The sequence below is a fragment of the Hippocampus comes genome, unplaced genomic scaffold, assembly GCF_001891065.2.
Source record: "Hippocampus comes isolate QL1 unplaced genomic scaffold, H_comes_QL1_v1.1 scaffold30, whole genome shotgun sequence".
Lineage (NCBI taxonomy): Eukaryota > Metazoa > Chordata > Actinopteri > Syngnathiformes > Syngnathidae > Hippocampus > Hippocampus comes.
In genome coordinates, this window is record NW_017805705.1 from 723,512 (window position 1) to 745,972 (window position 22,461).

At 45.0% G+C, this 22,461-nt stretch overlaps 3 protein-coding genes and 1 non-coding gene across 11 annotated transcripts in view; 3 read left to right on the forward strand and 1 right to left on the reverse strand.

The window, feature by feature from the left end:
- The first annotated feature begins 123 nt into the window (after positions 1 to 123).
- LOC109523580 (bone morphogenetic protein 1-like) lies at positions 124 to 12,943 on the forward strand. Of its 7 annotated transcripts, none has more exons than XM_019882801.1 (21): positions 124 to 942; positions 2,714 to 2,808; positions 4,515 to 4,613; positions 4,836 to 4,979; positions 5,049 to 5,166; positions 5,279 to 5,457; positions 5,541 to 5,646; positions 6,449 to 6,573; positions 6,661 to 6,776; positions 7,163 to 7,265; positions 7,348 to 7,464; positions 7,540 to 7,685; positions 7,984 to 8,179; positions 8,270 to 8,395; positions 9,041 to 9,204; positions 9,281 to 9,461; positions 9,654 to 9,779; positions 10,157 to 10,284; positions 10,358 to 10,571; positions 10,651 to 10,940; positions 11,765 to 12,943. In XM_019882801.1, exons 2-21 carry the CDS (start codon positions 2,769 to 2,771, stop codon positions 11,897 to 11,899), a joined length of 2,853 nt encoding a protein of 950 aa, XP_019738360.1. In that variant the 5' UTR covers positions 124 to 942; positions 2,714 to 2,768; the 3' UTR covers positions 11,900 to 12,943. The 7 variants fall into 7 exon arrangements, with proteins under 7 accessions (XP_019738360.1, XP_019738363.1, XP_019738362.1 ...); XM_019882804.1 differs by having other exon boundaries at positions 10,690 to 10,940; XM_019882803.1 differs by having other exon boundaries at positions 9,044 to 9,204.
- Positions 8,842 to 8,913, forward strand: trnag-ucc (transfer RNA glycine (anticodon UCC)). Its single transcript has one exon. It is a non-coding gene; the product is annotated as a tRNA-Gly (tRNA).
- On the reverse strand, positions 12,942 to 18,060 carry trim69 (tripartite motif containing 69). The gene is made up of 6 exons (XM_019882811.1): positions 16,451 to 18,060; positions 16,250 to 16,345; positions 15,168 to 15,401; positions 13,897 to 13,919; positions 13,702 to 13,817; positions 12,942 to 13,556 (listed from the first exon to the last, which is right to left on the reverse strand). The coding sequence occupies exons 1-6, from the start codon at positions 17,075 to 17,077 to the stop codon at positions 13,012 to 13,014; spliced, it is 1,641 nt and encodes a 546-aa protein (XP_019738370.1). The 5' UTR covers positions 17,078 to 18,060; the 3' UTR covers positions 12,942 to 13,011.
- Positions 18,061 to 20,784: 2,724 nt separating this feature from the next.
- The window catches only part of LOC109523595 (calsenilin-like), an 11,989-nt gene continuing 10,312 nt past the window's right edge, over positions 20,785 to 22,461 (forward strand). For both annotated transcript variants that reach the window (XM_019882826.1, XM_019882827.1), the window contains exons 1-2: positions 20,785 to 21,209; positions 21,294 to 21,359. In XM_019882826.1, the coding sequence (XP_019738385.1) occupies positions 21,354 to 21,359 (6 nt within the window). In that variant the 5' untranslated portion in view covers positions 20,785 to 21,209; positions 21,294 to 21,353. The remainder of the gene's footprint in view (positions 21,210 to 21,293; positions 21,360 to 22,461) is intronic.

Consider the following 22,461-nt stretch of genomic DNA (forward strand, 5'->3'; position numbering starts at 1 on the left):
TAAATTGCAATTCATCACACCTGACGGTGTACTGTATTCATAACACCCCCCAAAAAAGTCCTTTGGTCCGCTTGTTTGGTGCGTAGGTCCGAGCAAAAAGATTTTTTTTCCCCCCGGTTCATATTCATCACTCTACTTTTTACAAGTGAACTATATTCTGTTGACACATCGACACGTGTGACAATCTCTTTGGGCAGAACCAAAAGCCCAAACCCGGAAATTGAGAAGTATATAATTCCTACGTGCTCCCTTCTTGCTCTGGATTTTTCTGCTGTTATTACAGCTGCAAAATACTTTGGAATGTCAAGAGCAGGTCATTCAGTGCACGTTTTTGCGACGCTATTTTTTTCCCCCTCATCACAGCGTCGCCGAATGCGTGCAGGAACCCGCAGGAGAGTGTGCTCTGCATGCAAACCCGCCGACCACTATAATCAATAAGCTATCACGAGTCCTAATCGTTCTATCGTGCATTTTCCACGATGTGTCAATTCATTTTTAATCGGCGTACGGGCTGTCAGTTGCTTTGCTTTTGACCCCTGAGGATTAGCCAAATAATATTAATGCTCTACCCAAATCGCCAAGTCAGCAACCAGTTGGCGGAACATTTTCTAATTACTGATGGAAAACCACGCGAAACAAATACAAATGTTATTGAAACAGACGTTCAAACTCCCACTTAAGGTAATCCTCCCCACCAAATTGACCATGGACACGTTTAAAAACAAGTTCGACGCAACCTTGGTTCACGTTAATTTTCAACACGGTATTTTATGATGAAGGGTGGGAGCACATTTTCTGCTGGTTATATTTATTTTAGGATCATTTCTCATACCCGATAACTCTTAATCACGAATAACCCATAAATGTTTAATTTAATGACCTGTGTTGTTTGTTTATAGGTACGCCGTGGCTTTTCATCGTCTGAAACTGTCCTGCCACAAGGTAAAATTGTTTCATCGTCTGAAACTGTCCTGCCACAAGGTAAAAAAAAAAAGCAAACTAAGCTTACAGATATGAAATCGCATTTTTTAAATTACTCGGTCAGCACCGGGGAAAATCCATAAAAAGTGCCGACACAGCAAGTAGAAGATGAAAAACTGATGTTGTGTCTTCCGCAGCTCAATATCTGTTTACATCTGTAGTCCTTGTTCCAAGAGTTGCGGAAAAACAGATGTTTGTGATCGTCTTGGAACCAGAGTATATTTGCTTTCAAGTCGGACCGTTTTGCTTCTACATTAAGCTAACAGTGATTTGGTATTACTTCGTTGGATTTTTTTTTTTTTCCTCTCGCGAGTGACTTTGTGGTGAACTTTATGCAACGTATTTGAACATTGCTTTTTTTCGTTCGTTTCAGTTTAAAGCTAGCTCTGCCGTGAATTTATGTGCACATTTTAAAATTAGAATGGCTGAATTAGAGCAAAATTTTCCCCTTCCGGTCAAAGTTAGTTGAAAGCCCAATTATCTTATGTCTCTCAAAGATTTTCCTCAGCGTTTTTTTTTCCCCCCTATGGTGTTGAATGTGTTAATATGCTCAGAAAATGGTCTGGCCTATAATTGTGAGCTGTTTTTGGGGGGTTCCTTTCCACTCGTGACTTCCTTTAAATTGAAAGACACAGCACAGCTCTTCTCTCTGGTAGTTGCCTGGAGACTGGAGGTCACTGAGGCCAGCCTGAAGCAGTGGTGGGGTGCCTGTAAAATGCCTCTGACTTCAAAAGTGCACTGCTGAGTCGACATTCATTTATACTCACTATTTGCATGAGTGAATTCACTGAGGAAAAAAAATGGCCCATTCTATTCTTTTTTTTTTCCATTGAGACTTTCCACCACCTCGGCACACTGCAAATGTGACATGAAATATGTTTCCATCTCAATTGTGTTTCTCAGGCATCCTGAATGGCTGATTAGTTTTACTTTATTGGAATTATTTTCACCCTTCCAAGAGGAAGGGTGAAAATAATTTCGCTTCTGTGAGAGAAGCGAAACGTCCTTTTTTGTTTTTTGTTTTTTTGTTTTTTGTTTTTTACCCACAGGTACAGATGACGACTGACAGAACCCTTTCTACGATGGAACTTTCCTGTACGACTGAGAGCCTCCACAAGCACCTTCCAAGAGGGTTAAAATGTTACTTCTGATGCCTGGATGGTTAACACACCATCTCTCGAATTATAATAACTAACATTTTGGACAAACCGGCAGCCTGAATTGTGAAAAACAGTTCATTATTTTCCAAATCATGAAAAGAATTTATCATTGTGCTTTAGTCATGATTCCTTCACCCTTGTGTCCCTAAACAGTATGTCCTTATAACAGTTTTGCTGACACCAAATGTTTATTATTCAGATTTTATTCAGTATTTTGCTCATGTCATTGCCATTCAACACTTTTTTGTTTGTTGTTTACGCTGCTTACATGTCATCTGACAGTAGGTGACATCAGATGTGTGTTTGGCAATGAAGGGCGGCATGTGTGTGTATGTGCGCACGCCCATGCACTCGGTCCTTGAATGTCCACTAATCTCTGCAGCCGCATGGAGATCTGAAAGAGGGAAAAAAAACAACGTAGCTCTTTTAAAAAAAAAAAGAAATAAATCACATTGTCGAGGAACTCTTGCCGTGAATTTTCCTCCTTTATCAATCTACTTTTTGTTTGAATTTTGCTTGATTTTTCCTTTTTAAATAATGCTCTTTGCTTCTGCATACTTTTTTTTGTTCAGTTTGCGGGTCTCTCATACGGCCGATGGGGACGACGTGGAAGCAAAACTTCAGTACATGGACGATGAGATTGATTACAAGGATCCCTGCAAAGCCGGTAAAAGCATTTGCTCTCCTCTTTCAGTTTCATATGTATTTTTATTTATGTATTTATTTATTTTTTGTCTTAATACAGTCTTATATATTGCAACAAGGTTGACGTTTCATCCATCTACTCAGGCATTGAGACATTTAAGACCCACTCTTTGAATTGAAAATTTAATAATATTAAACATTCAATCATTTTTCGAGTAAGTTGTGAAGACATGATCGACTTTATCTCCATTCGGTCCACCTTCGCATTCTATTGAGATTCTCTGTAAGTGCTGCCGCACGTATTTTAGCCTTTAGAAAGAAGATAATGCTCCGTTTTGATTGACGCTTTAAGTATGCATGGGTGTTCGTTCATAAGGCTGGGAGGATATGGCCCAGAAATCATATTGCGGTTTCAATTGCACCCCTTCACCGTAATTGAATATATCACGATCCAACATGATGGTTAAAAATATTCTTCGTGAACAATAATAAACCATTTCATTTTATTAATTGCGTCGTCCTAAAGTGATCAGATGAATAACAATGATGGCACGAATATTAATCGGGATAACATTTGTCATGCAAATCTCAAATCAGAATTAAGTTAGCGCTCCCCGGTGCAAAATAGTGCAAATTAAAATAATGCAGCCGATATTTGAAACGAAAACGGTCGGAAATATGCTTTCCGTTTAGTTTTCCGGTTTTCATTCAAATATCTGTGTCGTCGCAGCATTATTTACATAAAACTCACATCACTGATGACTACGAAGTTGTCACTAATAGTCAGTGAACCGTCAACAAGTTAAAGCACTACAAGAAAAGTTTAAGGTCTCATGTGCCAAGTAATTAATTGGTCAATTATGGAGTCTCAAGTTGTTTTGGGGTTCCTTTCCACTCGTGACTTCCTGTCAAAGCCAAAACACACCAGCACTCTTCTCCACAGTAGTTGCCAGGAGACTGGAGGTCGTTGAGGCCACGCTGCAGCAGCGATGGGTGCCTCTGGCTTCAAGGCGTGGGGCTCACACGGCAGGATTTGGGGTGGGGGGGCGGGGGGCATTTGCACATAACATAATAAGGTCCATTATGTCTTTTCATTGTGACCTTCCACCTTTCCGAAAGTTGTTAGCGCACACTGCAAAATGGACTATCGGTATTCCTCGAGCAACATGACGTCTTCATTCTTCAGGATGTGCGGTCACGTGAGTGGAAATAAATGTTAATCACACAGAGTGCACTAATTACACTCAGGGAGACGCGTGCAACTTGATATACGCAATATAAGAGCTGGATAAAAAAATTCTGCCTTTACTAAAATGATACGATGCAAATTCTGGGTAATCTTCAGAAAAGCGTGTCCAGAGTATCCACTTACTCGGCTCCAGAGAGCCCCGTGTTTGTTTTAAGAAAGAGTTACAGTAGGTAAGGGGTTAACATGCATTTTTCATTAAGCACTCACTTGAATTGTATTTAGAAAAATGACACGATTATATAAATTATATGGACAATGTTCACTCGCTACTTTACGGTTTAATTATTGCGGATGCACACCGTTGCAGATTCATTTACTTTTTTTTGATTTCCCCTGTAAGAAAATTCGGTTGTGATTAAAGGGCATCACCTCACCTAGTGCTGTTCCTAATATTTTGCCTCAAAGACATGCAATGTGTCCATTGAAAGGGTCTGTTATGTGTGGCTGTGATATACATTTTCCCACCTGCCCTCTCGAAGCTGCCTTTTTGGGAGACATTGCCTTGGACGAAGAAGAACTCCTCATGTTCAAAGATGCTCTCAGAACAGAAAGCGCCCGACTAAATAACGCCGCATCAGGTATCGCGACACTGCACATTTGTTGGGTGGATGTGATGTCATGTCATGAGCGAGTATCAGTACTTGGTATCGGTGAGCACTGAATTCTCAAGTATGGTACTCGGTCTGATCAAAGTGATATCAGTGCATTCCTAATATTTTATGGTGGACCTCAATATTGTTTCTAGTTGTGTTGCCGATCCCTTTCACGATCTCTTAACATCTCCACTCTCATCGCCATAGTCAGAAGTAAGCGAGCAGCAGTTAGGCAAAGCTCCCGTCAGCATCCCAGCGGACGGAGGAGGAGGAGGAGGGCGGCCACCTCCAGATCTGAGCGGATTTGGCCCGACAGCCTCATCCCGTATGTGATCAGCGGTAATTTCAGCGGTAGGTTCCGCCTGATGATGACCGCCACATCTTGAAGCAGTCAAACTCTGATTCAGAGTTTCTTTGCAGGTAGTCAGAGAGCCATTTTCCGCCAGGCCATGCGTCACTGGGAGAAGCACACTTGTGTAACGTTCATGGAGAGGACGACTGAAGAGAGCTACATTGTTTTCACATACAGACCTTGCGGGTGAAGTGGATGACTTCTTATTTATCGGAGTGAAAAGCGGGGCATTTTTTTTTGGGGGGGGGGGGTTAATGGAAGATGCTGGGGCACTGAACAGTGTCTCCCCCCCCTGCAGGTGTTGCTCTTATGTGGGAAGGAGAGGCGGTGGTCCCCAGGCCATCTCTATCGGGAAAAACTGTGATAAGTTTGGCATCGTGGTGCACGAACTTGGTCATGTGATCGGTTTCTGGCACGAACACACAAGACCAGACCGGGACGAACATGTCAGCATCAACAGGGACAACATTCAGCAAGGTATTGAATGACGAGTGCAATAAAAGGGAATCTGACCATCTCGATGTTCCCACAATGTCCGCTGACGGTCTGTCCATCAACAGGGCAGGAATACAATTTCCTGAAAATGGAACCGGGCGAGGTTGACTCACTCGGTGAGGTGTATGACTTTGGCAGTGTCATGCATTACGCCAAGAATACGTTCTCAAGGTTTGGACAACATTCTGCTGAACGTTGCATCGATGCGATGGTTCTCACACTTTTTACACCAAGTAGCACGTCAAAAATATTGAGCTCCCCTGTGCGCTAACATTGTGGGCCAACTTTCAAAGACAGTAGCGTAGTCGGCCTAGGTGTTCATCATATATGATTTGTTGTAAGCTACTGTAACATGCACATTTGAACATCAACAGTGAACCTTAAATGTAGTTCAACTCACTAATCAACAACCCCCCCCCCCAAAAAAAAAGGAATGGAAGCATAATGTACACCAGTTGACCTTTATAGCCACTAGCTTCACTTTGTCTAATGTACAGTATTTATCTTCATAGCCAATTTTCACTCCTTTTCATGTCTATCAAGTATGATTGTTTATTTTTCCCCCTCCCTGTTGCCTTTCTGTCTTTTTGGGGGGGGGGGGTCATGACTCATGTAGGCAAGCCAGGTTGCATAAAAGCACCGCATTGCTGGCTTTGTTGAATAATTTGAGCTGGACTGGCCGTTTGTACTCCTGGCATTCAGGCGCGCGCTCCGCTGATCTGGCGAGCAAAGGCGACCAAAAGGCCCCCCCCGCCCCCGCCATTCAGAGCGCTGTGTTTGCACATGCCTGCCATTCGCGGGTGTATCACCATGGGAACCGCACGAGTGAGCCCTGAACCCACTGAGAGATTATCAAAAGATTATCAATAACTCAACCAGGGCCTCTGCATGTTAAAACACGGATCACTTTTTTTGGTTTGAACTCTGTTAATTAGTCACTTTGTTGTTATTTTATTTCATTTTATTGACACAGAAGGGTCTTCTTGGACACAATTCTGCCCCGTTATGATGTTAATGGAGTGCGACCCTCTATTGGACAGCGGCTCAAACTTAGCAAAGGAGATATTACACAAGCTCAAAAACTCTACAAATGCGCAAGTGAGATGCATTTTGTTGTGCTTTTTTTAAAATTAATCTCATTTTTGATATTCCCGCAACTTGATTAATGTTATGAGCTGATGACAGGATGCGGAGAGACTTTGCAAGACAGTGCCGGAAACTTCTCCTCCCCTGATTTCCCCAACGGCTACTCTGCATATATTCATTGCGTGTGGAGGATCTCGGTCACGCCTGGAGAAAAGGTTAGAACAATGACGACGTTTGATTTGACTGATGACAATTTTAGTTCACGGCATTTGGTACATGCGCACAATTGAATGAGATCTAAAACAAGAGCCGCAGTGATACAGCTGTTGGATGGAAGTTAGTGAATGTGAAGAAAAATGCCTTCATTCTGTCTTGAACTTGCAGTTCAGAATAAGAATTTGAATCTTAATTGTCATTGCACAGTTTTCTTCAGATTTCCATGACCCGAATTAGGTTATTTTTGACCAAACTGTTTTCGAGTGAATCAAGCATGAATGTGTAATTGTATTTACTTCCGCAAGAGGGCGTTGTTACACAGTCCAAAAAAAAAAAAGTGACCGGCACAGTATTGCAGCCGCCGACACTGCTATTTCTCTTTCAGATCGTTCTAAATTTCACTACCATGGATGTCTTCGAGAGTCCCTCGTGCTGGTACGACTACGTGGAGGTTCGAGACGGCTTCTGGAAAAAAGCTCCACTGAAAGGTTTCTAACTGTGAAGAAGCCTCTGAATAAACTCGTGATTCCTGACTCGCTTTCGGGAAGGTCACGTCATATCCTCTGTCAGGTCGTTTCTGCGGAAACGCAGTACCAGATGTGATCGTCTCAAGTGACAGTCGACTCTGGGTTGAATTTAGGAGCAGCAGTAGCTGGGTGGGAAAAGGCTTCTCGGCCATCTATGAAGGTACAGCGCACGTGATGTCGCCACACCCGCCATCTTGTGTGAGGTTGAAATGTCATGTGCCATCTTTCCGTGCAGCCGTCTGTGGCGGGGAGGTGGTGCGGGACAGCGGCCAGATTCAGTCCCCCAACTATCCCGATGATTACCACTCCAACAAAATGTGTGTGTGGAAAGTCACGGTGGCAGAGGGTTATGAAGTGGGTCTCGCCTTTCAGTCGTTTGAGGTAAAAGATGCACTTTTCTCCCACAAGTGAGGCCCTTGAAATGAAAAGATGAATACACAACATAAGATCGGCATTTCGGATATGATTTCTCTGTGTTTGTGCGTTACTAAGATTTTTTAACAGGCCACATTTTTGTGTGAGCAAATATATTGGAGCAGATCGACCTAGAAATCGAAAAGAGTTGAATTGGTTTTTTTTCCACTTCTTGCCCCCGATGAACTATTTGCCAGGACGTTTGCACGGTGGCCTACCTCAGGTTACGCAATGTCTCCTTTCCAAATGTTGATGTTGGCCGCAGCTTGAGACTCACGACAGCTGTGCCTACGACTATGTGGAAGTGAGGGACGGAGGCTCGGCACGCAGCCCGCTGCTTGGCCGCTTCTGCGGCTGCGACAAACCAGACAACATCAAAAGCAGCACCAACCAACTCTGGCTCAAGTTTGCATCTGACGTCTCGGTCAATAAGGCCGGGTTCTCTGCCACGTTCTTTAAAGGTCTGTGTCCCACATGCCAATCATTGCTACTTCTTTCTTATCCCCCCCCTTGCAAAAACTACAACCTATTCCCCGCTCTTCGCTTTTCAGAGATGGATGAGTGTTCCCAACCTGATAATGGCGGCTGCGAACAGCACTGCCTGAACACTCTGGGCAGCTACAGATGCGCCTGCGATCCTGGATATGAACTGGCCGCAGACAGGTCAAGCTGCGAGAGTGAGCACTCGACTCTGAAAAATCTCAGCATGATGAAAAATCTAGCACAGAGAGACCATGCAGGTCTGTAGCATTATTTAGATGGCGCGGAGTCTACTGTTCCTAAAAAGGTCTGTTTTTTTCCCATAGGTCAGTATAGCTGACAAAATGGCGGAATCTCAAGATATAGTAGTTATACAAACCAAAAAAAAAAAAAAAAAAAAAACGAGCATGCACGCGTTGCTTTCTGTCGTGTGGAGACCGTTTGATAGGCGGCATTTTGGGGCTTAAAGACACATATGGAATAGAAAGCAGATGTTCAACAGCGTTAGATATAGTAGTTATACAAACAAAAAAATAAAAAACAAGAGCATGCACGCGTTGCTTTCTGTTCGTGTGTAGACCGTTTGATAGGCGGCATTTTGGGGCTTAGAGCCACATATGGAATAGAAAGCAGATGTTCAACAGCGTTGGTGGTATAGTGGTTAGCATAGCTGCCTTCCAAGCAGTTGACCCGGGTTCGATTCCCGGCCAACGCAAGACAGTTTAAAATTTTCAGTCGTATGGTGTTTAGCAAGCAAAAGCACAAAATGTGCAATTTTACGTGAGGAGGGTGTCACTCATTTTTAAATGTAAAAAAAAAAAAAAAACATTTCCTTCCATCAGCAGCAGCCTGCGGCGGCTTTCTCACCGAAATGAACGGCTCCCTCACCACCCCCGGGTGGCCGAAGGAATATCCGCCCAACAAAAACTGCGTGTGGCAGCTGGTGGCACCCGTCCAGTACCGCATCACTCTCGTGTTTGACGTGTTTGAGACCGAAGGCAACGATGTAAGTGTAAAAGGGATTAGCGGCGTGACAACGCGTCGCGGCGATCCAAGCCTAAATTCAAATTTGCTGCCATCAGGTTTGCAAATACGATTACGTGGAGGTGCGCAGCGGCGCCAGCGCCAACTCCGAACTTCACGGGAAGTTCTGCGGAGCAGAGAAACCCGAGGCCATCGCCTCGCTGCACAACAACCTGAGGGTGGAGTTCAAGTCTGACAATACTGTCTCCAAGAGAGGATTCAAGGCTCACTTTTTCTCTGGTAGCGTGACAACTTTGATGGACGAACTGTGACGAAATGTAGGATTGATTTTTTTTTAACCCGCCAATTGGATTGCCTCTTTAAAATTTTACGGCACATAACGCTGCCCTGTAATTTTCCGCCCTCTGTTTATTTTGCACGTTTTCATCCTGGCGCGTCGAGACTTTGTGCCCGTCCGTCCGTGTTTTGCAGATATGGACGAGTGCTCGCAAGAAAACGGCGGTTGCCAGCATGAATGTGTGAACACCATGGGAAGCTACAGATGTCAGTGCCGCAGTGGCTACATGCTGCATGACAACAAGCGCGACTGCAAGGAAGGTGCGTGCACGTGGCGCCGCCATCCACTGGGGTGTTCTTTTGACCACTTTCCCCCTCGCCCCCCAAAAAAAGAGCGCTGGTTTACTTTCGCACGAACCCTTTCATGCACCCTGTAACCTGATGACATGAAATGAAAAGCTGTCCACTATATCGGTTTTATTTTACACGTGATGTCTAAAATCAACTGGAATGACCGTAACATTTTCTTTTGTAAAAATCTGTGCTTTTTAAAGATGTGGACAAAACAAAAACAATTCCTTTGACATCTGGCGAACGCAAATGCTGCCAAGTTATGGAGAAGAGGAAACGAAGAAGCTGCCAAATGACGCAGTTGACATTGCGGTTGTTGTGAAATGTGTTCTCTTGTCTTTTTCCAGCGGGCTGCGATCTCGCGCTAAACGGCGCGTCGGGCACAGTCAGCAGCCCCAACTGGCCTGAGAAGTACCCCAGCAAGAAGGCCTGCACTTGGACTCTGTCCACCACTCCGGGCCATCGGATCAGACTCGTAAGAAAAAAAAACTACTGTACGAAGTCACGGTGTTTTCTGAGCACGCCGTGCTTTTTTTTTTCACTCTCAGGCCTTTGACGACATCGACATGGAGGCTCATTTGGAGTGTGCTTACGACCATTTGGAAATCTTTGACGGGAGCGATGTCCGTGCGCCGAGACTGGTTCGCATCTGCGGTACCAGGAAGCCTTCTCCCGTCATCTCCAGTGACAACGCCTTGTTCTTGCGCTTCTTCTCAGACAACTCGGTACAGAAGAGAGGCTTTCTTGCCTCCTATTCAGCAGGTGATAAAATTCCATCAAATGTCTTCTGATTGCTTCACAAAAGAAGAATTGATTCTTTCTTCTTTTTTTTTTCTTCGAGGCTCCTCTTTTTCACTCTCTAATTTTGTGGTCGCTCCAGAATGCGGAGGAAACCTTAGCGCTGAGGTCAAGACAAAAGATTTGTACTCTCATGCACAGTTTGGAGACAACAACTATCCGGGTGGCTCCGACTGTTTGTGGGTCGTCTCCGCCGAGAAGGGTTACGGAGTGGAGCTTCTCTTTCAAGTGTTTGAAATCGAGGAGGAGCCCGACTGCGGCTACGATTATGTGGAGCTCTACGACGGGGCTGACATCAAGTCCCCGAGGCTGGGCCGATTCTGCGGATCGGGGGTAAACGAATGCTCAAAATAGCAAGCTTACCCTTTTCGACGACCGGCCACTGTATCTTTTCAAATAGTTTCCTTGGCTGTCGATGTACAGTTTAAAGAGTCGACGCCGTGCCTCGAATTGATGCAAACTGACTGATACGGCAGAACGTGACTAAAATGGACCATTGCGGGGAAAAAAATCGGTCACTCTTCGCCGCACACCAACCGATTGAGGGCTGCACATCTACCGACATGCCGCAGAAACAAAAATTGTAATTGTCAGGTACAATCAGGGCTGTACCAATTGAATTGGGACTGACCCCTAAATTCCAACTCGATTCTTCGATTTCAAATTGAGGTGGCAAACAGGAAGCTGAATCGAAATGAAAGTCTTCAACAGTGAAGCTTTACGGAATCAACCTAATGACATGAATTTCATACAAATATTATTGTAAGGACTTGATGTAAATAATTATCGTTGAAGTGTCGTCAGTTTTTTTCATTCACATTGAAAGCCTACTCAGATAAAACAGATCATTAAAATCGTAAACACGTCGAAATTGTTTGATAAGACGGTAGAACGACGCTTGCTTTTATCGAGGTCTCGAAAAAATGGCCGAGCCCAAACATTTTGTTTGGAGCACGCTAGTGCTCGAAAATTGTCTCGCTCTCACTGATACGTGTTGAGAAGGACTTTTCTCTGAAGCGCATTGAATCCACTTCCTGAAATTCAATTTCAGTTCAACATCGCGTAGGCTGCAGTCACTTGAAATTCATTCCATTTCTATCATCCGGTCACGCTTTTTCCACGTTGATGCGTGTGTGTATTTTTCTCTTCCTCCTCAGGCCCCGGAGGAGATCTACTCCGCTGGGGATTCCCTGGTGGTCAAATTTCACTCGGATGACAGCATTGGTAAAAAAGGTTTTCACCTGCACTACACAAGCACCAAATTTCAGGACACGCTACACGTGAGCAAGTGACTGTACGAAAGCCAAAACCTTACTCGACTTAAACATTTTGTCCGCCGCTCCCATTCCGGCGAGGAGCAGACATGTGGAATCGCACCCCAACACCCGCGAATGTACCACTCACGTCTGTTCGAGTGAAGCAAGGTGACATATTTACTCCGTGTGTTACAGCTATCGGATAAACACTAAGGACTAGTTTTCAACAAGGATTTGGGACGTTTTTTTTTTTTTTGCCTCACACAGCCTGTAATGACCCTTTTTTGTAGCCTGGTGAAGATTTAAAATGCAGACGTCGTGGAAAAACAGCGGTTCTTTTTACATGAGATCCGATGCAAGAGCTGTCTCGTGCTTGGTAACTCGTATAAGAAATTGATTGTCTTTATGATGCAGGGCACTTTTAAGCGTCGACGTTGTTCAGTTAATATCCTCGAGTTGGGATGAATTGCGTTGGAGCGTTTTGGACTGAGCAGAAGCGCTTTCGGCAGCGTCGGCGAATGGAGTTGATGTCATTCATTCTGTGCTGCGTCGCATTGAGTCAATGGTCACATGATCACGTTTGAACAAAGCAGTTGAGGTGTTTTGAGTGTTTCTGCACATCGAGTTTGTGGGGAGTAAGGGGGTGGGGGGGGGGCAATGTTAGTCCCGCTATTTGCTTTACTTGCACTAAAATGATAACCCGCAAACTGTTTTCCTGTGTCACCTTCTTTACTTCATTGCCAGTTGTGATTTTTGTTTCAAGCTCGTAATCGGAACATTGTGTGATGTAGCTACCGACGGAAAATGTGGTAGTTTGTTGTTCGTTTAAAAATAATAATAATAATAAATCAGACATTTTCCAAAATGACAAACAGGATACTGTACTGTTTTTATGTTCCCATTGATATGTTTTTTTTTTTTTTTTTCCTGAGTACCACGTTGATGCATCGCTAAAACAATAAAGCCAACAATCCAATAAAATCACTCACGTTTTGGAGCTGAAAATATTTATTCGATGTATCGCAAACATATTCGTGCCTCGTAGAGCCCGTCTACGAGCGTTTAAAAAAAAAAAAAAAACGGTCCAAATTCACGGTAGTGTCTCATTCCGTACAAAAGAAACAAAACCCCAAAACTTGACAGTAAGTTTAAATCTTTGGCAAGAAAACTTTCAGAGGCTCATTCTCGTGCACTTTGTCCAGAAAGCCCAAGTTGAAGTACGGAAAGAGCGTCTCGCTGAAGATCTCCCTGAAGGTGTACAGATGCGTCATGGTCTCTGCATTGTAAAAGGACACCAGACCTCTCTTGTAGTCCAGGTACACGCCGATCCTGGCCAGCGGCTCCTCCAGGGACAGAACGGTGGGCGGGGACGTGCCCGCCATATACTGTACGCCGTAAGAGAGCGAGAGGGTCCAAAAGCCGTTTGCCGGAAGAGCTTTGATGACTCCTTTTCTGGGGACCGACTCCCGGGCCACGCCCAGGGTCCACACGGTGCTGCTGTAGACTTCGATCTCCCAGTAGTGCCGCCCGTGGGTGAAACCTTGGCTCCCGAGCAGCGACAGGGCGGCGTTGAACCTGTGCGGGTTGTCCTCCACGGCGTGGTTGAAGGTCTGGTAGCGGACGCAGGTCAGTGACGAGCTGAGGCTGAGCCAAGGGTTGGCCGTGCTGGAGTTAAAGGTAATGACCGCGGGGACTAAAAGGGAGATGTCACATGGCAAAAGGGTTTCATGGAGTTGAAAATGTTTGATCGCCCATCCATCTATTTCCGACATGGCGCTTCAGCTTGCCCACCGCTTTCAGTGCTCGTTGCCAGTGGTCAAGGGTTTTGATTCTCGTACCTGGGTAAATGCTGCCTTTCATGGATTTCCACACTCGATACTGCAGAGGCCCCGCGAATCGGCCTTCACACAGACTGGGAGGTACAAAAGCCGGCTTCTCGAACTTCAGCGAGGGTCTGCCAACAAAACCAAAGCGGCGCAATGAACACAAATCCCCCCCGGCAGGACTTGAATGCAAGTCTTTCTCACTCTCACCTCTGCAGCAAAAGTTTGATGCTCTGAAATGAGAGAAAGGTGATTGTTGGATTCACCTGGCGCTTTTGGATTCACCTGGCGCTTTAAGAGGGGCGGGGCTGCCACTGACAGCTGACCGTTCGCGCAACATATAAAAAGCAGCATCGCATTATGTTAAGTTAGTAAATACACTCGCTTCGTCGTCGGCATGGCCCAATGGTAAGCTACGTGTGTGCTTTACCAGACATGTAAAGTTGGCTTTTAGATTCGATCATGATCATCGGTTGCTTTGTTTGTCTGCTTTACATTGTGTCCGTTGTGCTTTATGTTTGCCGCATCGCTATGCAATCACTGTCAGTTACCGTTCGCAATCGGCAATTTAAACTTTAAACTCTAATTTAAACTGTAGTGTTGCTAGAACGGTGGTTTCTTTATTTGGATCATTTTGCATAGTTGTCATGTTTGTCCGGCTTTAAGTAATTTGCGTTGCAGCTGGGCTTAATCATGCCGGCGCTCCACTTCCGGGTTGGACCTCTGGGACTTGTAGTTCTTTTGTTCGAGTCGCCTTGATATGTTTGGTTTCTTACGTTTAAGATAATAATGATGACGATAATAATACACAGTGAAATCATGGTTGATTAAAGTATTTATTAAACATGTTGTTAAAATAAAAGTATTAATTAATGTCAATTGTATACATATTTACATCGTGATGCAGAAAGATAGATATATTCATTTTTTACTGCATTTATGTGTGCTTTAGGTTATACAAATATGAATCACAAACTCGATGGTTTAGTAAGAAAATCAGCACCGGGTCATACGTTTGTCTTGTGAGTGTAGGAAGTCGGCCCCCCAGATCCCCCTCCACCCATTACATCGTCTGCGCTCACACACTTAATCCCACCCACTGAGAGCTCCCCGGAGCTACCCGGAGGGGCGGGGGGGGGAGTCCCGCGGCCGTCAGTGGCTCAACAAAACTCCCTAACCCCCCCTCCTTGATCCACAAGTGAGCTCACTGGCCTACATCCTGTCCAGCAGAGACTCCTTTGTTATCGGGAAGCGGGAACGACTTGACCCTTGAAATGTGTCCGCGCCGCAGAGTTTGGCTTCCTTCAGACCGTGCGCAGACTTGACAGGAAAGGCAAAACAGTCCCACCCAGTTCAGTTTAGCGTTTTATGTCTGATGTACTTCAAAATGAAGACCTCAGCGTTTTCCCCTTCCATAATCACCTCCAGAGAGCTGGCTCAATACAAACTACCCAGCGGGGGAATTCCAGATTTGACTTTACCCGCAGCAGAATGAAGGGATCCTGCTCCCTCAGCTTGTCTTCTATCTCTTGGAGCGCTCGCTGCAGACGGGAGATCTCCACGCACAGTAGGGCCTTGTGCTCGTCCAGGCGGATCAGCTCGCGGCGCTCCTCCGTCTTCAGCTTGACCTGTAGCATCTTCTCCTCCTGGTAGAGGAACTGGTGCAGGTCGCTGAATTGTGCCTCGATGCGTTGCTTCAGGTCAGCCGTGTGCTCCTGGGCGAGGTGGGAAGTCACACACGTTGACCCCCTGTTGCTGAATCATGTAAGTTACGTAACCAACGTATTGAAAACTCCGCCGATGTGCTGTGTCGGAAAAGTTCCAAGAAAGATGTAGTGTATTTCAAACCTTGCTGTCTACGTGTGCGCCATTGATAGCTGATTTATTTTGCATCCTATAAAAGAGGTTCCTCAGCACAGAGAGAGGCGCAAGGTCAAAGTATGTTGAGGCATGAGATAGGCGTGCACAAAGTTCCTTGAAAAGGAACTGCAAGATCTCCACTTGCGGATGAGGTCAATTTGGAATGAGAAACACCGTCAGCCAACCGGGACGCCTAACGAGGCGCAATGCGGTCTTACAAATACAGTAAACGAGACTTGCCCAGCATGAAACTGAAGATCTGCCAGTTTTTATGCATATGCCCCTCCCCACAAAAAAAAGGGTTCGATGAATTTTCCCTCCAATCTGGGCCAGATGATCAAGCAGCCCGTTTACAAAGAAACTGCTTCAAGCACTGTGCAAGAATAGTTATCGCTGCTTCACCACGGCAGCGCACCTGCTTCCAATCCCCTGAGCATCTGACAGTTCCTGCCGGAAAATAGCATTGTGTGATTTTCAATGACAGCGCTGCAGAGGAGCCTAAAAAGTTTCCTTTCAGGTTGAAGGCGTGGCAGAAAAGGCCGGGAAGTGCATTGGCCTCCAAAGGCTTTACTTTGAAGGGGAACACTTGGAGTGTGGATGTTTTGTGACACCAGTCCTTCGAACTTTTCTGGCACACCTTTTATATGTACCGGAATGTCACAAGCACGTACCATCATTCTGTTCAGGAGTGTTGTCTTCTCACCTTAAGATTTTTGACTTCGTCCTCAGCTTCCCTGTCGCACTGCATGGCCGTGTTGAGCTCGGCTTTGAGGGAATCCATGGAGCTGTTCAGAGATACCTAATTGGATCAGGGAGAAGAACCCTTTACTACCTTCTCACCGGGACCAAAGACGTCAGCGTTTTGCGCTAGAATGTCAATACTTTTCGGTTCGAGTGGGCTCACCCTGTACTTGAGCTCTGCGTCTTGCACGCACATCATGGTGTGGTTCCTGTGCTCCTGGGAGATTCCACACACCAGACACACGAGCTCTTGATCCTCCTCGCAGTAAAGCTTCAGCTCCTCCCGGTGTCGGCTGCAGCGCGGAGCCGGAGCCGGAGCGGGCGCCTTCTCGGCCGCGGCCGCGTCGGGCAGCCCGGTCCCGCCGCCGCTCTCCTCCAGCCCCTGACAGTAGCTCTCCACAATGTTGGCCACGATGCGGTTGGGCCTGTAGCTCTGCCCGGGGAACACCTTCCTGCATTGGGGACAGGAGCCCGATTCTCCTTGGCTGCGGCCCCTCGGCCCGGTCCAGTAGCCCTCGATGCAGCCCTGGCAGAAGGTGTGATCGCAGGGCAGCGACACGGGCTGTTTGAAGAGATCCAAGCAGATGGAGCAGGTCAGGTCTCTGCTGATTCTGTGCGCGGAGTTTTTGATGGCGGGAGAGTGGCGCTTCTCCATTGCCGTCGGCGCGCCAAAGTCTCCTTCCTTGGCCTTCCAGCTCTTCCTCTCTTGCTTGGCCCCTTGATTGAGCTTCTCCACATTCTGCAGGTAAGCAGACTGGATTTTCTTGACTTCTTTCTGGTTCTTGCTCATGTCTCTGCCTTCGGTTGCTGAGCGCGCCACACACTGCTGGACTTGTTCTGTCTGTGGCCTCCTTCCTGTTGACGGAGAAGTGCGTGTGACTGGAGGGAGGGAGGGGTGAGGGGGTAGCAGCAGCAGCAGCCTCTCACATCCGTTGATAGTGAGGGAAATCTCCTCCTCCTCCCCGCTAACCGCCTCCTCTCTCCAGACAGTCACAACACATCTCAGGCAGGAAACAAAGGCGGGATACAGGACTTGAGCCGCATGTTTGTTTTAACCGCGTCTGGGCAGCGGCTGCGACGAAACTCCAAGCCGCAGCCCTCTTAATCGGCAGCGGGGAAAAAAAAATGTAAATCCACTTCATGTGCCTGTGAGGGCATTTCAAGATGAATCGAGTGGAAGCACAGAGCGATCTTTCGAGATTGCCATCAGTTTGTGCATAAAAGCGCAACAAGTACAAACAGGTTCTCGCCGAACTGAACGGCCGCATGGACATTCCCTCTCGACTTTGTCCACGTTTCTATCACATATTTACGTTCTTTAAGGGGCTCAAAACATCTGCGCAACAACCATCTTTCTGCACTGGTCTATTACTCACGGACGCGTAATGACAGGCCACTGGAGGAAAATTGGCAGTCGGCCTGTATGTGTAAGAAGTAGCTCAATTCCCATCCTGTCTTTGTGCGTGGGAGTATTGAAGGGCGGCAACAATATTGTTTACTGGGAGCCAACTGGTCATTAAATGTGTCACAAGAAAATGTTTATTTGCAGTTTTTGACCTCTACAAGTTACGTGAGACAAATGAGGGCAGGCTTCCTTGCAAAAGGCCATGGTGAGTTTGTTCCATCAAACGTTTTTCCCCGTCATCACGCGCCCGAGTAAATCAGAAAATTCACCCATCTGTGACAGATGGTCTTAAAATCGGACCACAAAACGTCTTGGTAGACGTGGGAAAATTTCCAACCATGATAGCAATGCATCCATCCAGGCTCTGAGGATGTAAAGCAGTCCCAAACCATGATGGCTCGCCATCATCACAGTTGGGGTGATGTGTTGATGTTAGTGTGCTAAGCTTGTTTTTTTTTCTTCACGCATTTTGTGCTCCTTCCAGACCATATGACATTGTTTTCTATTCACAGCAGTTTTCCAGTTGTTCTGTGGAACTCCCTGGCGCAAGGTCTGTGTTTTGCGAACGGCGTGAATCCCGAATGGCACCCGGCGTTACTTTGCGCAAGTTAGACCCGGTGTCGGTATTTTCGCAGATGAGCGCAAGCCGGCGGCTCAGAGAGTGGCGAGGTCTGCGCCGCTGTGGGGGTGATCACAACCAACGTCAATGTGGCACACTAGTTGCACACTGACAATCTCGGCATCGGCGAAGCACGCACATGGCGGTCCAAAACATCAGCGTTGTGACGAGGGCACTTGGAGAACTTGAAGGCTTTTTGAGATGTTTGCTGAACCCTTCGGTTGCAGCAGATGGTGCTGTGCTTGTTCTTCTTTCACCCTTGAAGCGACAAAGTAGCAAAATAGCACCAAGCAACATTTACAGTATGCCTATAACTATTTTCGAGATACAACCTTTTGATAGAAAAACAGAATATTTTATTGAAAAATCTCTGCCACCGAAAGGTCTCTTTTCATCCAATTTGTTTTATATTTAACTCAATCATATTTTCATCTATATTTTTTTTAAATTCTGACACAATTGTTACAGTGACAACATTCCTGTTGACTTTCCTTCCCCTTTCTCTCCTACTCTTAAGTTACCAAGGGAACAACATAGTGTGAGGTATGCCATTGTTTCTTTATTTGGCTTGATTCGTCCTAGAAACAAGTGGCAACACAAACAGGTGGTGACCAGGAAGAAGAATCTGAGCAATTCTTTTGACTGACTATATGTGGCTGTGTCTGCTCATGTTTTCTAATAAATACTCGTATATGGGCTATTTGTCGTGCAGTTTAGTCAACTAGTTGGAAAAGAATTTGGGGCATTTGCTGCCGCCATCTAGCTCAGTGTGCTGTTTTCTTTCTCTGTAACCTACATCAGTATAAGGCCTTTTTTGACAATTTCAAACTTTTTTAAAATGTTTTAAATGAGGATGGATAGCGAGCACAGACGTCTTAGCACATCCTCTCAAGGCTGAGGTTCACACTGATGCTGCGTTGATTTTCTCCAGGTACTACGGCTTCATCCCGTTTTCCCAAATCCTGCGTCCAAGACTGAATTAAAACATTAGATTGTCCATCGTTGTTTGTCACATCCAACCTACGTGCCATCCAATGTTAGTTTAGACTTTACGATCTACAGAAGTGTGCAATTGGCTGATTAAAATAAAACTTATCTGCTGTATAGTAAGTGAAGTGCCGCACACAGTTAATTATCCCATAACCTTCTGAGGTGCCTGATAAAGTGTGTGTGTGTGTGTTTTCGGAGGGGGAATAGCAAATTCTGTTCATGTTAATTAATTGAGTGGACAGATTATGGCTGTGGAGTTAATTAAAGATTCTGCATTAGTATTCCCGTGCACCATACAGGTCATTTTTGTGGTGTTACTTTTTTTTTTATATATATTTTCTAGCATTTTTGTTTTGAACCAAATTTTGAGCTCAAAGAAGACTCGGCAAGAACTAACATGACAAGCAAAAAATGTCTTCGTGACAGATACAGAGTACGTTGAGAGTGGCAATGCAGAGATCTGAGGTAAACATTGTCTGGATGCCTGAAAAGAAAGAATATCCCCCATCCCATCTTCCCATGAGCTCATAAATGAAAGATATTACGTCTTAATCCAAAAGAGAGGGAGGCCTTTTTCTCTCAATGGATGGTAATTATGGGTAAGGGTATTATTTTTTGTTGTCCAACTTAGGATCCTCCCTGTTATTTGTACAGTATGTGTTTTGACTCAAACAAAATGCTTGGTTTGAAATACCACTTCTTCATGGTTATATGAGAAAAAAAAATGTTTGTGGCACAACCACTGAGAGTGCAAATGTGTTTTCTAGCTCTGTGTGTGTGTTGGGTGGAATGCAACATTCATGCAGGGAAGGAGAAAATAAAAGCAGCGCTGTCACACGCACGTCTGCGCCCGGGCACATCCACTGTTAAACTCGGAAATTGGAGGCGCTCTGGAACTTGCGAGGCTAAAAATATCTCCGACGTTTTCATTGGGGAGGCAGATCGCCGTATTGCATATTTCGAATGTGCTAGTGAAGACATCATTGGCTCGCAGTGTATTCAAATGGCAGGAAAGTGCTTTCATCTCATCAAGACCGTGAATAGAACATTTTGTTGCAAATTAATTTTTGACTTTGTTGTCGTTGAGCTTTCACTTTTTGGGGACACCGCATGTGTCATGTCTGTCTGTTTTGTTTTTGTTTTCAGCGCCGCCGGCTGGAGTGGAAGGCGTTTCCCTCCAGCAGGCGCACCTGTTCCGGGTTTACCAATTTAAGGACTGCCAAGCTGCCTTGTCTCTTGTTGGCCGATTGACCTCGCTCGCTGTTGTGCTTCAAGTCTTAGACCTCTCGATATCTTTTATAGGGGCTCTCATTTTGTCATAGAACTTTGTATTTTCATGAAATACTTGGTGTTCTCTTGTATCTTGCCTTTGCAAGTGCTTCTTGTTTTACGCATTGTATTTTTTTTTTCCTGGCTCCATGTGACCACTGATGTCAGTTTGTACTTTGTTTTGTTTAGTTTTTTTTTTTTTGGGGGGGGGGGGTTATCGCACTTAGTCTGAGCCTGCATTTCTGGAATCCAAAACATTATTCGGTTTGGTTCAGAACCTGACTGCATCAGGGTCAGTCACCACAAAAAAATGTCGCAATTGAGCAACTATTTTTTTTTAAAAATCATATTTTGGGGAATTTTCCTTTCAGTATGTTTCTTTGAATTAACTATAACTTTCACAAGCAGGAGAAACTTTTATATTTTCTTTGCAAACATACTGTACCTGCAATGCTTGCAGATATATTGTCTTTTATTTTATTTTTTTGATTTCCTTGGAGAGGCAGGACTGAGCTCCGACCTAATCGAATCGGATTTCATAACATACTGTATGTCTGCACGTAAACATCCCACAACACCCCTCCTCTTCCTCCTCCTCCTGCAGAGCTTCCATCAATTTTTATCTGATGTTGAAGTCAGGTGAGTGTGCAGATGTGCTCCTCCTCCTCCTCCAACTACTAACTCTTCGCATCTCTCGCTCTCTTTCTTTGCGTTTGCATTCAGCTGCAGCTCACCGAGGGGAATCTGGAGAGCATCACAACGGCTAAGAGGCAAGCGGGAACCATGCAGGTACACTGACTTTTCGTTCACATTCATTTCAATGAATATGTTTGAGTTTATCCAGATGTTGAACACTGAATCTTTTTTTTTTCTTCCCTGTGGATGTTGCACAATCGTCTGCACACGAGATGGCTCTTTATTGAATAATTCATCACTCAAATCACTTTTGCCTCGCATATTTTGATAATTATTTTCAAACCCAGGAAAGAAATGCTGTAGGCGGGCTATGAAAAAAAAAATATATATATATATATATATATATATATATATATAACATTTTTCTGTAAGAGGAAAAAGCGTTTCATGTCTCCTGTGAATTCATCTTAAAATTAAGTCATCTTTTTGCCGTATCATGCAACACGTCACGTTTGCGTCCAGATGAATGTATGTTTTTTTTGGGAGTTTTCAATGCTTTTTGTGCCCTTGGATAGCTTCTATAAATGGTCTAATCTTTTATTGATGCAATTTTAAGGAGTGTGAATAATTGAGCGACGCCACGCATGTGTGTGCGCTACGCCATCCTCTTTTCTTAGTCAAACAGAAGGGACAGCCTAGCGCCCCCACACTGTACAGCATTTTTAATTCATGTGCATTAAAAAAAAAAAATAATACTTGGGTTGCATTCACCAGCATCTTTTCCAAAAAAAGGAGTTGCCAATTTAGTTTATCTTAGTAAGCCAAATAAAACCCTCTGTCAGGTATGATGACTTCATGCCCAAGATAGAAATGCTAACATAAAAAAAGAAAAATGGTCTCAACTCTCTCAAAATTCAGACACAATGTCCGCAGTGGCTCTGTTATCACTGAAATATTCATCTGGCTGCACAGACGCCTGAATGTGCTCCAGTGTCAGATGACATGAGGAAAATGACAAGAAAAGGTGTTATTTTTAGAAGCACTCTGGACACAGAAATATTAGCCATCCACATCATCATCGGCTCACATTTGTAAGCGATGTCTCAACATTATGCTGGCTAGAATCTACTTTTCAGTATCAGGAAACCCCGGTTAAACTGTACTTGTGGCTCTAAAATGTCATTTGGGTTTGCGGATGGGACTCAATGACACATCCACATTGAACGTGTCTGAAGGTGGTGTTTGTGGTTGGACC